This window comes from Sciurus vulgaris (assembly GCF_902686455.1).
Source record: "Sciurus vulgaris genome assembly, chromosome: 6".
NCBI lineage: Eukaryota > Metazoa > Chordata > Mammalia > Rodentia > Sciuridae > Sciurus > Sciurus vulgaris.
In genome coordinates this window covers 73,435,782-73,450,437 of record NC_136466.1, presented here as the reverse complement: position 1 = coordinate 73,450,437, position 14,656 = coordinate 73,435,782, and the positions used below count along the sequence as shown (strand labels likewise).

At 46.0% G+C, this 14,656-nt stretch overlaps 1 protein-coding gene across 1 annotated transcript; it reads left to right on the top strand.

Annotated features, from left to right (window-relative positions):
• Positions 1–124: 124 nt before the first annotated feature.
• Positions 125–13,775, top strand: FAM53C (family with sequence similarity 53 member C). The gene is made up of 5 exons (XM_079143977.1): positions 125–282; positions 3,261–3,490; positions 3,886–3,943; positions 8,591–9,375; positions 10,751–13,775. The coding sequence occupies exons 2-5, from the start codon at positions 3,413–3,415 to the stop codon at positions 11,006–11,008; spliced, it is 1,179 nt and encodes a 392-aa protein (XP_079000103.1). The 5' UTR covers positions 125–282; positions 3,261–3,412; the 3' UTR covers positions 11,009–13,775.
• The last annotated feature ends 881 nt before the right edge of the window (positions 13,776–14,656 follow it).

Below are 14,656 nucleotides of genomic sequence, written 5' to 3'. Positions count from 1 at the left end.
TATTTTGGAGGGGGGTGACTTGTTAGTGAGGAAACCGCCCCATCATTAAATCAAAGCCCCAGGCTCGTTCCCGACACTGCTATACTAGGAAGATTTTGAGAGAGAATCGACACAGGGCTCGGGCCTCCGCAGGAGGTTCAGAGGGGTTCTGCAAGCCCGAGTGCTTCCCCCACTCGCCTCAGGGACCCGTTGGTTCACGCCGGCGCCTTTTAAGGGCACCGTGGGGCGAACCGAGCGCTCAGAGCTGCTCCGGCCGCGGCCCTGGGAGCTGGTGGAGCCGCGGTAGGTGGCGGAGGGCAGGTGGCGCTGGGGCCTCGGGGCGGGCACCTCGGCCGTCCCTCCTCCTTCCCTTATTCCCCTCCCCCAGCCCAGCCGCCCGCGCGGCCCGGCCTCGCAGGCCGCCTCAGCGGGGAGAGCACGGGACCTGGTGGGGGAGGGGGTGGCGGAGTCTTAAGTCCCAGACCCTCCCCATCCCCAGTGTCCTGAGTTCGCTTCCCGCGGCCAGATGATGGAATCCGAGTGGGAAAAGGCAAGCGACAGCCCCCACCTCTTAAAGAGCCTGGGTGCCCCCCCCCGGTGGGGGCAGCGTACGCCCCATGCCCCACCCGGCGGGGACCGGCAGGGCAACAGAGGGAGAGGCTGAAGATTGGAGGGGGCCTAGTCTTTTGCTTCTTCATCGGCGTTGGGGGAGGGGTGATCCCCACTTGTCACCACTACCCCACAAGAACCATATGGAAAAAGAGCAGTCAGATCCCCACTTACCTGTTCTTGCACCTCCCTTCCTTCCTCGTGTTTTCCTTCATTCTCCACCGGAGGCGAGGAGCTCTGGACCTGGGGGGGAAGATTCACCAGGGAATTTGTGACTCTCCTCTCCCATGGCCTTACTTGATCCTAGCTTGTCCAGGTCTCTGCACAACCCCAGCATCCCTGAAACACAAGTGTCAGGGGTTACTGCCTACCAATAGAAGTGGAGTGGGAGTCCAGTCTTTATTTTAGGGGGCTTGTATTGGGAGAACCTGGACTGTTAGGCCTGGTGGGGTTGCTGGAAGGGCCTAGCGGCCTGCTTGCTCTGTGAAGGGCTGAGCCCCTTGCCAGTTAGGCTGAGAAGTTTTAACTTTAGTGAACGTTCAGGGCTGTCTCTACCCCTTAGATAGACAAAATGGAAAGGGTAGGAAGGCGACAAGAGAGGGCTTCTTACACTTTTTTCAGTGCCTGCTTGAGAGAGGAGGCCCCTCGCGGAGCTGGTTTGCCTTCTTTTGTGTCCTGGTTTGATTCCTTATGGCTTCCGTTCTGTTCCCCCTTTCAGCCTGGCCTGTTTTAGGAAACTCAGGTTGAGAGTATCAGTTGTGTGGTGGTAGTTGCATTGTTCTAGTTACTGCTGTGTGTGGCCACATCCCAATTATTAAAATGCAGAAAAACACAAAATCACTCACTTCACTTGATGCTACAGAGGGCTGGGAGTTTGCTGCTTGTCCAAAGGCCTCTTGAAAGCTTAAAAGAGTTTGCTTTACTCCGTGCTCCTCATGACTGGTCAGCCTGAGGCCTGGGGTCTCTAGGGTAAAAGCCTCTAGTTAAGTTCCTCTCTGGTTGATCTTTGAGAGCAGAGTTAAGAAACCAGGAGCAGAAGTGATACAAGCTTTAGTTTCTCTCACAAGAACATGGGAGAAATAGCTGGAAGGAGCATGCAAGAAGCAGGAACTTTGTTCAGGGTGGTAGTAATAATTATGCATGGAAATGGTAATTAACCATAATAATGATTGATTTCTGCACCTTTCTTCTAAAGAACTCAAAATACATCCAAGTTCATTTCTTTGCTTTTCCTTGTGGCCTCCCTTCTGAAGTGGGAATAGGGTAGGGATAATTCCCTCTTTTGTAGAGGGTGATCTGCCCCCAAGGTCAGAGAACTGCCTTAGGCATCCTTCCTTTGGTGAGCAGGTAAGGGAGGATGGCATCCAACCAAAGAGAGGGACCCCTTTGCCTTCTTCATCTTAATGATATCATCACTTCTGGCATGTCAAGACTTTGAACAACAACAAACAGGATGAGAAACAGCAGTCTATGTGGGCTCCTGATTTTTATAGACCAGATGGAATGCTTTTGTATATTTTGATATATTGTTCCTGTGAGAGATTAAGATTATTGTACCCATTTTACTTATGAGTAAACTGAAGAATGTTAAGGAATTAGCCAAAACTGCCTCAGTAAATTTGATTAAGACAGATTTCTTGATTGTTACATAGCTAATGCTACATACATTCTCAGGTGAGCTATCTCTGTGCTGGTCATTCTTGGCTCTCCCTGCTTCAAAACACTAGGTTAAGCTGGGCATGGTGGTACATTCCTGTAATCTCAGGAGGCTTGTAAATTCGTGGCCAGCCTCAGCAATTTAGTAAGGTACTCAGCAACTTAGTGAGACCCTGTCTCAAAATAAAAAGTGCTGGTATGTAGTTCAGTGGTAAAGCGCCCCTGGGTTAAATTTCTAGTATCAGACAAACAAACAGAAGAACCTAGGTTATCCTCCCTTCTTCCTTTGAGCAAGGCCCCTTAAGCAATTATGTGGGCTCAAAGCCTGTTCTCCAGCCAGTCAATTTGCTTCTATTAGAATTCAGATATGGGAAGGAATCTTGATTAATTACATCCATGGTTTTTTGCAGATCATCCTAACAACTTAGTTGAATGAAGTCATGAAGTTGTTTTTAGTATCTGTAGTTGAAATGTAATTGGAATTATCCTGACCATTTATAGGAGAATATACAAAGTTATCTATAAAATAATAATACAGCAGTTGTTCAGACTATGAGAGGACATAAAATCTTATTTACTCTGGTATGAAGCAAAAAGTCATTCTTACAGCCATTGCCCCTCCTTATATTCTATTTTATAGTTTAGGAGAAGGTACCTCTCTTAGCTTCTGATAAAATAGTGGGCTAATCAGGATGGAAATAACCATTTGGGCTCTTTTCTAAGTGGTTCTGGTATCCCAGGTAGAAATGGCAGAGCATGAACCAGGTTAGGAATGGTAAATAGGTTTCAACCTATTGCTTTCGAACTCCAGTTTATTTTACTGGGTATCTGGAGTTCCAGGCTCAGTATGTTTCTGAGGCTATGTTTTGGCTTATCAGGAGAGAGCTGTGATCAATTAATGATGTCTGCCAGAGGCTTGGCATAGGGGTGCTGTGGTATGTGTGCCATGCATTTTCCATCACTGGACCAGGTACATCTCTAATATCACTTGGGGCTGGTCCCTCTGTAATTGGCAGACTCAGCAGGCATGACTGGAGAGGGAAGTCCCAATGGTGCTAGAATGGTGCTGCAGTGGCAGAAGACGGCTCACGAGTGAGGTCTGGAAGAACGACAGGGAAGACATCCATCATTTGCTCCAAAGTGTGCAAGTCAAATCCTGGGGAGAATCATGATAACCCTGATCACTGAGCAGCTACAGAAACAGACTCTGGATGAGCTGAAATGTACACGCTTCAGCATCAGTCTGGTAAAAGACCAGTCTTCCTGCTTCTTCATGGTCCCCTCCCCCTTTTTTCTGAGGCTGTTTGTTGCTATTACTTTAGCCTTGTCCTGTAGTGTATAATTATTGTACTTATACTGAAAGAGCCCACTAATGGCTCAAAACCCAGCCCAAAAGGAAGGGGGCAGGGATTTTTCCACTGATAGAGAAGGGACATCAAAATTGGGTGGAGAAGGGTTTGAGAAATTAGAAGGTGTGATTGTTTTACTCACTAACTTTGGGAAGACAACAGGAAGTGGATATTTAGAAGTCTCTAACTCCCCTATAGTCCATGAATTGCAGGAAAGAGTTGAAGAGGGCTTTCTAGAAATTTGTTAGTGTGCCCTGAACCTAAATTTTGATAGATATTCTTTCTTTCTTAGCCTTTGCCTGATCATGCAGACATCTCCAGCTGTGGGAACCCTTTCCAGCTTGTGTCTGGTAAGGCATCATGTGTGTGTTTTGTGTACATGTGTTTGTTCATGCTTCTATCCATGTATTTCTTTCATTGGTTTCTGGTGACTAGGACTACCTCCCTGTTTTGTTAACTTTCTCACTGTCATGACCAAAAGATCTGACAAGAACAGTTTTAGAAGAGGATAAGTTTATTTGGTGCTCACAGTTTCAGAGGTCTCAATCCATAGGTGGCCACTCCATTGCTATGGTGAGGTAGAATATCAGGGCAGAAGGGCGTGACAGTGAAAAGCAGCTCAGAACATGACAATCAGGAAGCAGAGACACCACTCATGAGGTCACCAGGGACAAAATGCAAACCCCAAAGGCACGCCCCCAGTGACCTCTCTCCTCCAGCCACACCCTACCTGCCTACCCAGTTAATCCATTCAAGTGGGTTCACATACTGATTAGGTTAAGGCTAATGACCCAATCATTTCACCTCTAAATTTTCTTGAATTATCTCACACCTGAGCTTTTGAGGGACACCTCATATCTAAACCATAAAAGTAGCCTACCTCTAGAATTTTCTTGCTAGGGTAACTTCTGAGATTGGCATATGCTTCCATTTTACTGCTTTAGAATAAAAGTTTTCTGTTTGTACTTATAAACTTGTATAGCTTATAGCTTATGGAGACTTTTTAAATCTTTTTTTAAATTTTGTACTGGGGATTGACCCCCAGGTGCTTTACCACTGGGCCATATCCCCAGCTTTTTTATTTTTTGAGACAGGGTCTCACTAAGTTGCTGATACTGACTTTGAATTTGTGATCCTTGTGCTTAAGCTTCCTGAACTGTTGTGATTAAGGTGTATACTCCTGGCCCTTTTTTATTTATTTTGAAACAGGTTCTCACTAAGTTGCTGAGACTGGCTTCGATCTTGCAGTCTTCCTGTCTCAGCCTCCTGAGTCCCTGGGATTTCAAGTGTATGCCACCATATTTGGTTAATGTAATTTTTAAAATAGGTAGTGAATTTACATGGTTCAAATAATTTTAAATACCAACCAAAAGTTTATACTGATAAAAGTCATATTCTCTACCAGGTATGGTGGGGCAGACCTATAATATCAGCTACTTGAGAGGCTGAGGCAGGAGGATTGGAAGTTTGAGGCTAGTCTCAGCAAATTAATGAGGCCCTAAGTGACTTGGTGAGACCCTATCTCAAAAAATAAAAAGGGCTGGGCTGGTGTTGTGGCTCAATGGTAGAACACTTGCCTGGCATGTGTGAGGCACTGGGTTCGATTCTTAGCACCGCATATAAATAAATAAATAAAATAAAGGTCCATTGACAACTAAAAAATATTTTAAAAAATAAATAAAAAGGACTGAGGTTGTAGCTCAATGGTAGAGCACCCCTGGGTTCATCTTCTCCTTTCTCCTATTTACCTAGCTCCCACTACCTCCCTAAAAATAACTCCTAGACCTGGGGTTCAGTGGTAAAGCACTTAACCTTTACATGCTTGAAGCCCTGGGTTCAATCCCCAGCACTGAAGGGGGGAAAAAAAAAAAGGCAACTCCTATTATTAGTTTCTTATATATATATCCAATTGGAATTTCTTTATATAGTTAAAAGCAAATATAAATGCATGTATTTATTTCCACTTTTTTTTTTTTTTTTAACACATACTATATGTTATGCTTTATCTTTTTTTGTCCTGGGGATTGAAGCTAGAAGGGCTTTACCACTGAACCACATCCCTAACCTTTTTTTTTTTGGTATTGGGGATTGAACTCAGGGGCACTTGACCACTGAGCCATATCTCCAGCCCTATTTTTGTATTTTATTTGTATCTATCAGGGTCTCACTGAGTTGCCTAGTGCCTCACCTTTGCTGAGGCTGGCTTTGAACTCATGGTGCTCCTGCTTCAGCCTCCCGAGCTGCTGGGATTACAGGCATGCACCACCATGCCTGGCCCCCCAACCCTTTTTATTTTGAAACTGGGTCTTGCTAAATTGCTGAGGCAGGCTTCAAAGTTGCGGTCCTCCTGTTTCATCCTCCCCATTTGCTAGGATTACAAACATGTGTCACCATGCTGGCACTTTTATTTTTTTAAACTTAATACATCCAGGACAGGTTGTCTGAAGCAAGAGGATTATATGTTCAAAGGCAGCCTCAGTAACTTAGAGAGACCATCAGCAACTTAGTGGGACTCTGTCTCAAAATAAAAATGAATCCACATGCAGTGGTATATGTATGTAATCCTGTGACTCAGGAGGTCAAGAAGGAGGATTGTTAAGTTTGAGCCCTGCCTGGCCAAATTAGGGAGATCCTGTTTCAATAAAATAAAAAGTGGGGCTGGGGATAAAGCTCAGTTGGTAGAGTACTTGCCTTGCAGGCACAAGGCCCTGGGTCCAATTCCCCCTGGGTTTAATTCCCAGTACTGCAAAAAAAATAACAACAACAACAACAGCAAAAAAAAAAATTAAAAAAGAACTGGGGTTGTAGCCCAGTGGTAAAGCATCTCTAAGTTAATTTCCCAGTACCCCGCACCCTGCCCCCAAATACAACTAGGAAATCTTTCCCTATCTGTATGCTGAGCATTTCCTTGTTTTATGTAGCTGCATCTTATACTGAGTGTATACCACAGTTTAACCAATCTTTTATTGCTAATACTTAGGTTAGGTTATTTGGTTTGGGGGGTTTATTTTGTATGTTTTATTTTTTCTTTTGGTACTGGAGATTGAACCCAAGGGTACTTTACCACTGAACTACATCCCCAGCCCTTTTTATTTTATATTTTGATACAGGGTCTTGCTAAGTTCCTTATGGCCTTGCTAAGTAGCTGAGGCTGGCCGTGAACTTGTGATCCTCTTGCCTCAGCCTCCTAAGTTTGGGGATTACAGGTGTGTGCCACTGCTCCTGGCAGTTAGGTTATTCTAATCTTCTGTTCACTACATAAAACCTATACATAGGTCATTTTAAATTTTTTATTTCATGGTACAGGGATTGAACCCAGGGCAGTCTACCATCGAACTACATTCTTGGTGCTTTTTATTTCAAGATGGGCTTCTAACTAAATTACTGAGGCTGACCTTGAACTTGAAATCATCCTGCCTCAGCCTCCCAAATATCTGGGATTATAGGCATTTGCCACCATGCTTGACTCATTAAGTCATTTTTCACATGTGAAAATATATGTGAGGTGGAAATTCCTGGATTATGAATTAAAAGGCCTATTCATGGGCATAACTAATAGCCAGAAAGCTCTAATTCATGCTGCTGGGATAGTTAGCATATCATTTTCTTTTCTGGGATACTTGGCAAGGAAAGTGAATTGGCAAAAGCATCTTTATTCAATCTTTTCCTCCTGTTAAATATTTGGTGAAGGCCAGGTATTATGCCATAAGTACCCATAAAGACCCATGGTCCCTGCTTTCATGGAGGTTAGCAATGGAAGAACTATTGGCTAAATAGAGTAAGATAAGTTTTGTCATCAAGTTTGACTTCATATACTTGTCATTTGTTTCAGATGTCCAGCCCTGCATAATTCTAGCCAACTAGTCAGAGGAGCTTAAAATAGGCCCTTTATCTGTGTGCTGTCTCCCAAAATTCGATTTGTGTTGAATCATTTCTTTTAGCCCATTTCCCCTTCCTTCCCTTGGTCTCCCATCTGCTTGGCTTTAAGAGAAGACCAAAGAAAAAGGGAATCAGAGTAGGTGGACAGCCAGACAGAAAGGAACATGAACAGCACAAAGTCTTAGGGTTTCCCAAGCACAGATTCCATCATCAAAGGCCTTCCCCATCCTGTTTACCCTCTCTGGGAATAAACAATAAATAGGCCTTAGGAATAAAAATGATCTCTAACCTGCTTAATTGCCTCTTCTTGGCAGCCCTGAAATTCTGTTGATCCTGTTGACACATGAGAAGGGAGAACGCCAAGGAAGGAAAGCATAGGCCTGTTTTTCAGAACCCAGACTGGAAGCAGGGAGGGGTGGTTAGAAATAGGTTTAGTTGGAGTAGAATGAGGGTAAGCCTGGCACATACACAGACATGTTGTTTCTCGTGTTATATTTTACCTTTGAAAGTGAGTGGACAGCAGCATATGAAATACAGGTTTTTGTCTTATTTTGTCTTCAGTGCTTGGAATTGAATCCAGGGCCTTGCACATGCTAGGCAGGTACTCTACCTCTGAGCCCTGAAGTGTTTTTGATTCTGGGTGATTTCTCAAAATAGAGGCAGTATAGTAGAGTGGGTAAAAAACAACTTGGTATCATATAGACCTGGGTTTGAGTCCTGTTTTGGTCATTTATTTATTGTAGATCAAACCCAGAGGTGCTTTACCACTAAGCCCCAACCACACCCTTTTTATTTTTTAAGACAGTGTCTCACTAAATTGCTTAGGAACTTTTAACTTGCTGAGGCTAGCTTTGAACTTGCAATCTTCCTACCTCAGCCTGCTGAGTCCCTGGGAGTATAGGCGTGCACTTCCATATCCAGCTACTTTGATCATTTGATTGCTAAGTGATTTGAGGCAAGTTATTGAATTTATCTCATGTGAAATGAAGATAAACATAATTCCTTTCTTATAGAGGTTTTTGGGAAACCACATGAAGTTCTCAGTACATTGTATGTCAGATAAGTTCTAAGAAAATGTTAACTATAATTAATATTATTTTATTATGAATGCCTTCCAGAAGGTGCTTCCTGGAGGGGCCTGCCCCACTGTTCCTGTGCTGAGTTCCAGGACAGCCTCAATTTCAGCTACCACCCTTCAGGCTTGAGCCTGCACTTCAGACCACCCAGTCGGGGAAGCTCCCCACAGGAGCAGCCCCTCTCCCAAGTCCTAAGCCCTGAGCCCCCAGACCCAGAGAAGCTTCCTGTGCCCCCTGCCCCTCCATCCAAGAGGCATTGCCGTTCACTCTCAGTGCCCGTGGACCTGTCTCGCTGGCAGCCAGTGTGGCGGCCCGCCCCCTCCAAGCTGTGGACTCCCATCAAGCATCGGGGCAGTGGTGGAGGGGGTGGGCCGCAGGTGCCTCACCAGAGCCCCCCGAAGCGGGTCTCCAGCCTCAGGTTCCTCCAAGCTCCCAGTGCCTCTTCTCAATGTGCCCCAGCCCACAGACCCTACAGCCCTCCTTTTTTCAGTCTGGCCCTTACCCAAGATTCCTCTCGACCTTGTGCCACTTCCCCTCAAAGTGGCTCCTGGGAGAGTGATGCTGAGTCCCTGTCACCTTGCCCACCCCAGCGCCGCTTCTCCCTGTCACCCAGCCTGGGCCCACAGGCAAGCCGCTTCTTGCCTTCTGCCCGGAGCTCCCCTGCATCCTCCCCGGAGTTGCCCTGGCGACCTCGAGGTCTCCGCAACCTTCCCCGAAGCCGCTCACAGCCTTGTGATCTGGATGCCCGCAAAACTGGGGTCAAGAGGCGTCACGAGGAGGACTCCCGGCGCCTGCGGCCTTCCCTGGACTTTGACAAGATGAATCAGGTGGGACCAACAAGAGTAGGAGAGCTTGGATAGGACTGTGTGTTGGGGGGTGGGGTGTCCTGTATTTGTTCCTCGCTTCGAGCTGTCCCCTATTAGAGCCTCCCTGATAGCTCTTTTCTGTCTGAGCTTTCTCTCTCTCTTTTTTTTTTTTTTTCCTGTGGTACTGGATATTTAGCCTAGGGCTTAATAAATGCAAGGCAAGTGCTCTACCACTGAACTTTATCCCAAGCCCTTATTTCGAGACAGGGCCTTACTAAGTTGCTGAGGTTGTTCTCAAACTTGTGATCCTTCTGCCCCCACCTCCCCAACGATTATGATTATAGGCATGTACCATCACACTTGACCTGTCTGAGCTTTTGGTAGGATGACCCACCAACCTGGTTTGCATGGGATTATTTTGTTTTTGTTACTGTCCTGTGAGATTCCTCAGACTTGGGGGTTACTGGAGTGCAACCCTTGTTAATACCTTCCATAGGGATCCCAGATTGTCCTGCCAGAGACATTTTGCTTCCTTTCTAAGACTACATAAACAACAAGCCAGGTGTGGTGGTGCACACCTGTGATCCCAGCAGCTTAGGAGGGTGAGGCAGGAGTATCATAAGTTCAAGGGACAACCTCGGCAACTTAGCTTAGCCCTAAGCAACTTGGTGAGACCATGTCTGAAAATAAAAAATAAAAAGGGCTGAGGATGTATCTCAGTGGTAAAGCACCTCTGGATTCAATCCTTAGTACCTCCAGTTTCCCCAAAAGGATTGTAGAAACCACAAAAATCCCATCACCAGTGCCCTACTACTTCTGACACTCAGGACTGGTTTTGCCACTTGCCCTTCATTGCTTCAAATGGGCCTGTGAGGGGCTTAAGCAGATGGGCTGGTGACATTGTTTATCTGTTCAATAAATGTTTTCTGGTGTTCTAATGTGAATGCAGTTGTTGTATGTACTTGCCCACTTTCTTCATATTCTTTCTAGACCACTGCGTCACAAGTTTCTTTGAGAATTTGTTCATTTATTCATAACAGTCATCCAACCATACACTTATTGAAAACCCACTATGTACTTACTTGATTCTGACTAGGCACTGGCAGGACAGACTAGCAGAACAGTCAACTGATGTTCCTGTCTGCATGGACCTTATAAATGAGCTTCTATCCTTGAATCTGTTGGAAACTATGGGCTCTTTCCTTAGAGAAATGTGTTTGTATACTAAATTTTTCAGATTTTATCAGGGAGCCCTAAGGTTTTATCAACCTCACCCTAAAGCCTAAAATTCCTGCCTTCAAGCATAACTAGAGGGGACACATTGAAATATATCTTAGGATGCTGTAGGAATGAGTATTTTTTCTTCATCTTCTTAACTTTGTTGTTTGTTTGACAGAAACCATACTCAGGAGGTCTCTGTCTCCAAGAAACAGCCCGGGAAGGCAGCAGCATCTCTCCACCATGGTTCATGGCCTGTAGCCCCCCACCTCTCTCAGCTTCCTGCAGTCCCATTGAGGGTTCCTCCCAGGTGCTGAGTGAAAGTGAAGAGGAGGAGGAGGGGGCTGTTCGGTGGGGGCGGCAGGCACTGAGCAAGCGGACACTGTGCCAGCAGGACTTTGGGGACCTGGACTTGAATCTGATTGAGGAGAACTAAAACTGAGAGGCTACTTCCTGGGGCCACACAGACTGACTCTCTTATGGCTACTAACAAGTGTCGAGGCCCCAAGGCTGAGGGCCCAGCCTGGGAATGGGGGTGAGTGGAGGGCTCCGACTCAGGGCAGCCGGAAATCTTCTCGCTCCAGCAAGCTCCACCATGCCGAGAGACTGGCCGGGACAAGATAAACGGAGCTGGTGGCGGGAGGGACAGCCCCAGAGCAGACCCTTTCCATGGCGGCCCTGAGTGTGAGTATCCCTGCCGCTGAGAGAGCAATGGGCAGGGAAGGAAGGGGTCTGCTGACCCCAGCTCGGGGAATTTCACTAGCCCCTTTGCTTCAAAGGGCACTTGTGTCTTAGAATTTGGCCAGGGTGGGGGGTTCAGTCAGCCTCCTCAGAGAAATTGTGTGAGAGTGTGTGTGTGCATGGGAGTGTACTTGAGGAAAAGTGTGTTTGCGTAGCCTTAGGGAAGGAAGGCAGTTGCTCCTTAATAGCAGAGAATGATGATACCCCAAGGATCTTGAGTTTTTAAGGGGACATGGGCTTATTCAAGGAGTCAAGAGGATGGCTCCAAGTTTTCCTTTTTTCGTAGGAGCTCTGGAACCAGGCTTGTAATCCATAGCAACACTGACTCTGCAAGGGATACTGTTTTGGGGTACAGCAGGGCCTTTTAAGTGATGCGATCTCAGTTAATAGTCTTTTCCTCAGTCCCACCCCTTCCCCACTAGATAGATCTAGTATTGAGGGCTGCTGGGGGTTGCCATATTTATTCTGAGCTGGCCTTTTTCCCTCATCAGATTGTCTATGCCATATACAACCTGCCTCTCTGGCTCTCTGAGTAGATGCAACTTGTGGGCAACCATGAGACTGGGCTGAAAGGCTCTGTCTCTTTTCCACTGAGGGGACCTCTTCCTCTCGTCTTCTGACCATCCATTTTAGAGACAGGTAGCAACGCCCTGTCTTGGTCCCCACCATCTGCTGAGGCAGACTCGCAACAGGAGTAGTAGCATTCAGTCCCCAGCAGCAAGGGTGAGTTTACCCTAGTACTGCTTTTTGGAAGCAGACTGTAAGGAAACTACTCTTACAAAAACCAGGCCCAGACTCTTCTCTGACATGCTTGAGAAAGAAGAAGGGGTGATCAGCTTTTAATAGTTTGCTTATCTTCCACTTCTGCCAGGAAATGTTTATTTTCTTCTAATTGGCCCTGAGAGACCACAAGGAGGTTGGGGCTCACTGAGGGATTGGCTGAGGATGTGTAAAGCAAAGGCTGTGAGAAGCGACTGGGAGTTTGTTGTTGTTGGATTGAATTTCCTTTTTTGTTTCTCATCCACCACTTGAGCCAGGGCAGCAGGTCTCAATGGCCTCAGTGATGGGTTTGAGGACTACAGATCTACATATATCTTGGTAGAGCTGGCACCAAGCATACTGAAGCTGCTGCCATAGTAGCCTATAAGGTTTTGTCCAGCTTTGGTTAGACCCTGCATGACCAAATGGGACTTGCCCTTTCTGTTTATTGCAAGAAGAGCATTTTTCTGTTCTTTCCAGGGCATCTTGGGACCCAATTCCTCACGTTAGGGAAGAAGACCAAGTTCTGTTTTTTCTTCCTTATGGATTGAGTTTGACATTCTCTATGTCTCCCAGGTGTCAGACAGGAGAATCAGTGAGGCTTTAGCCTTCTTGCCTCCACTTCAGAGGAGGTGGCCATGTCTTCTTAAGCCTGTGGCCCTCAGAGGCTTTAACCTTCCAGGGCTCCTCCCCATTTTCTTGCTAGTTACCACATACTACCACTGGGCGACCAGGTCTCTAGGGGCCTGAGACAGGCTCTCTGGAGAATCCAGGGAAACTGTGAGCCCAGAAGCTGCCCATTGTTGGTTTCATCCCTCCCCAGGTTCTTCTCCCTCTTCAGGCCATAATTTCCCTGGTGCCGGCTTCTTTTCCTCCTGGGGCATCCTCATCCCTGGGCTCTCTGCTGCAGATTGGCTGTGCCAGCTTCCAGTAATTCACTGGCAATGCCAACAGGGTCTCTACAGGCCCTAGATGGAAGAAGTGAGAGCAATGATTCAGCCTCCATCCTGGCTTTTCTAGCACCTAGGGCACCATCCTTAGGGGAGAAGGCCTACAGTTGTTGTATTTTAATTCCATTATTTACGTCTGGAAAGTTAAACTAGTCAGAACTATCATCTTGTTTCCCAATCTAAGCACCTGTGGCCCTGGAACAGCCTTTTCAAGAAGTGGTTCATTTTGCTTTACACAGTAGATCTGTTCCAACAGTTCTGTGTAAGCCAAATGCTATTTTCTAATGCATTTGAACTGCTGACCATTTCAAAGCAGCCTATGATTGCTTCTTTTGTAAAGCAAGCAAACTCCCTCTACTTTAGCTGTTTTGAATATTTGGATTTTCACATATTGGGCTTACCCAGAGTGGAACACAACTCCAGGGCTTGTGGCTGACGCTGGGTTGATGTCTGCATCTGTGCTGTGTGTGTGGTGTGGCTGGCCAGTAGGTGAGTATTCCTGCGTGTGTGAGTGAAGCCACTCCCAGGCTGGTGCTCTCCTCCTGTGCCCGGTGACTGCCCAGTGGCAGCCCAGCTGCCCTTCACTCCCACCTGCTGCCAAAGTCCCTGTACTAATGGGATTACAAAAACAAAAAGTGGAAAAAGATTTTTCGTAAACTTTGTTTTATATTAAAAAAAAAAAAAAAAAAACCCATAAGTCTGTGTGTGTTAAACATGAGGTTCTGCCTCTGTGGCTGTGTTTGAAAAAATAAAGTTTTATTAGAATAATCCATTTTCCCAAGCAATCTTGTGTACTACAGTGTCTTTTTCCCTTACCCATAAAGAAAGGCAAGGAAGAAGTAGTGAGCAGGCCACCCAGCTAGCTTCCCATCCCTTTCTGTAAGCCATGGCTGGGCCTTTCACCACAACAAATCAGATCCTATGGCCTAGACTTTTGTCAAGGCGTTGGTTACTTCTGGCAGTCTGATTTGTTCTCCTTCCCTTTCACTTATACCTATCCCCTCTTCCCTCCATCACTCTCACTTCCAGCTGGTTGAAGTCAAGTATTAATACATTCCAGTTCCCTGAGAAATGCTTAATGGTATGGTTAGAAACTTGTCTGGATTGGTTTACAGTCTTTGGGTGGCAGGGAGGAAGACAGCCAGGAATCTCTTCCTTTCTTAAGTTTTTACATGTTGTGTCCTGGAGAGATGGAGATGTAGTCATCAGATTTCAGATTCCAAAGACCTGGGCAACTTCTCCATTGTAAAAATACTGCTTTTGGAAAATTATCCTAGCAGTAAAGCTTCTCTTTTTGTCCTAGGGGATGGGTATTTTCCTTAATGCTTCAATTTGGAGTGTTTGTTTGCTGAAAGAAGCCGTGTGGCTCAAGTCTTTAGATTTTTCTGTTCTACCCTTTCTTCTCCCTATGTTAACCATCTTCTAACATTTCTTCTACATTTCAATGTAGTTGCTTAGAGATCAGGAAAGAGCCCCTCGTAGGCTTTCTTTACCAGTGGTGGTGTTGACTTGCCAGGCAGCCAGAAAAGTCAAGTTGCTTAGCCTATGTCCTTGTTTCCTGCTTCAGATTGGTGACACTCGTAGAATACCAGTGAAGTGTACAGGAGGACAGGATTGGCTTGACTACCTGGAGC

Excerpts from the sequence above, each read along its gene's own strand:
- FAM53C (XM_079143977.1), top strand. The coding sequence starts at position 3,413 with ATGATAACCCTGATCACTGAGCAGCTACAGAAACAGACTCTGGATGAG. Across the intron at positions 3,944-8,590 it reads CCCTTTCCAGCTTGTGTCTG|AAGGTGCTTCCTGGAGGGGC; the intron begins GTAAGGCATCAT and ends AATGCCTTCCAG. Across the intron at positions 9,376-10,750 it reads ACTTTGACAAGATGAATCAG|AAACCATACTCAGGAGGTCT; the intron begins GTGGGACCAACA and ends TTTGTTTGACAG.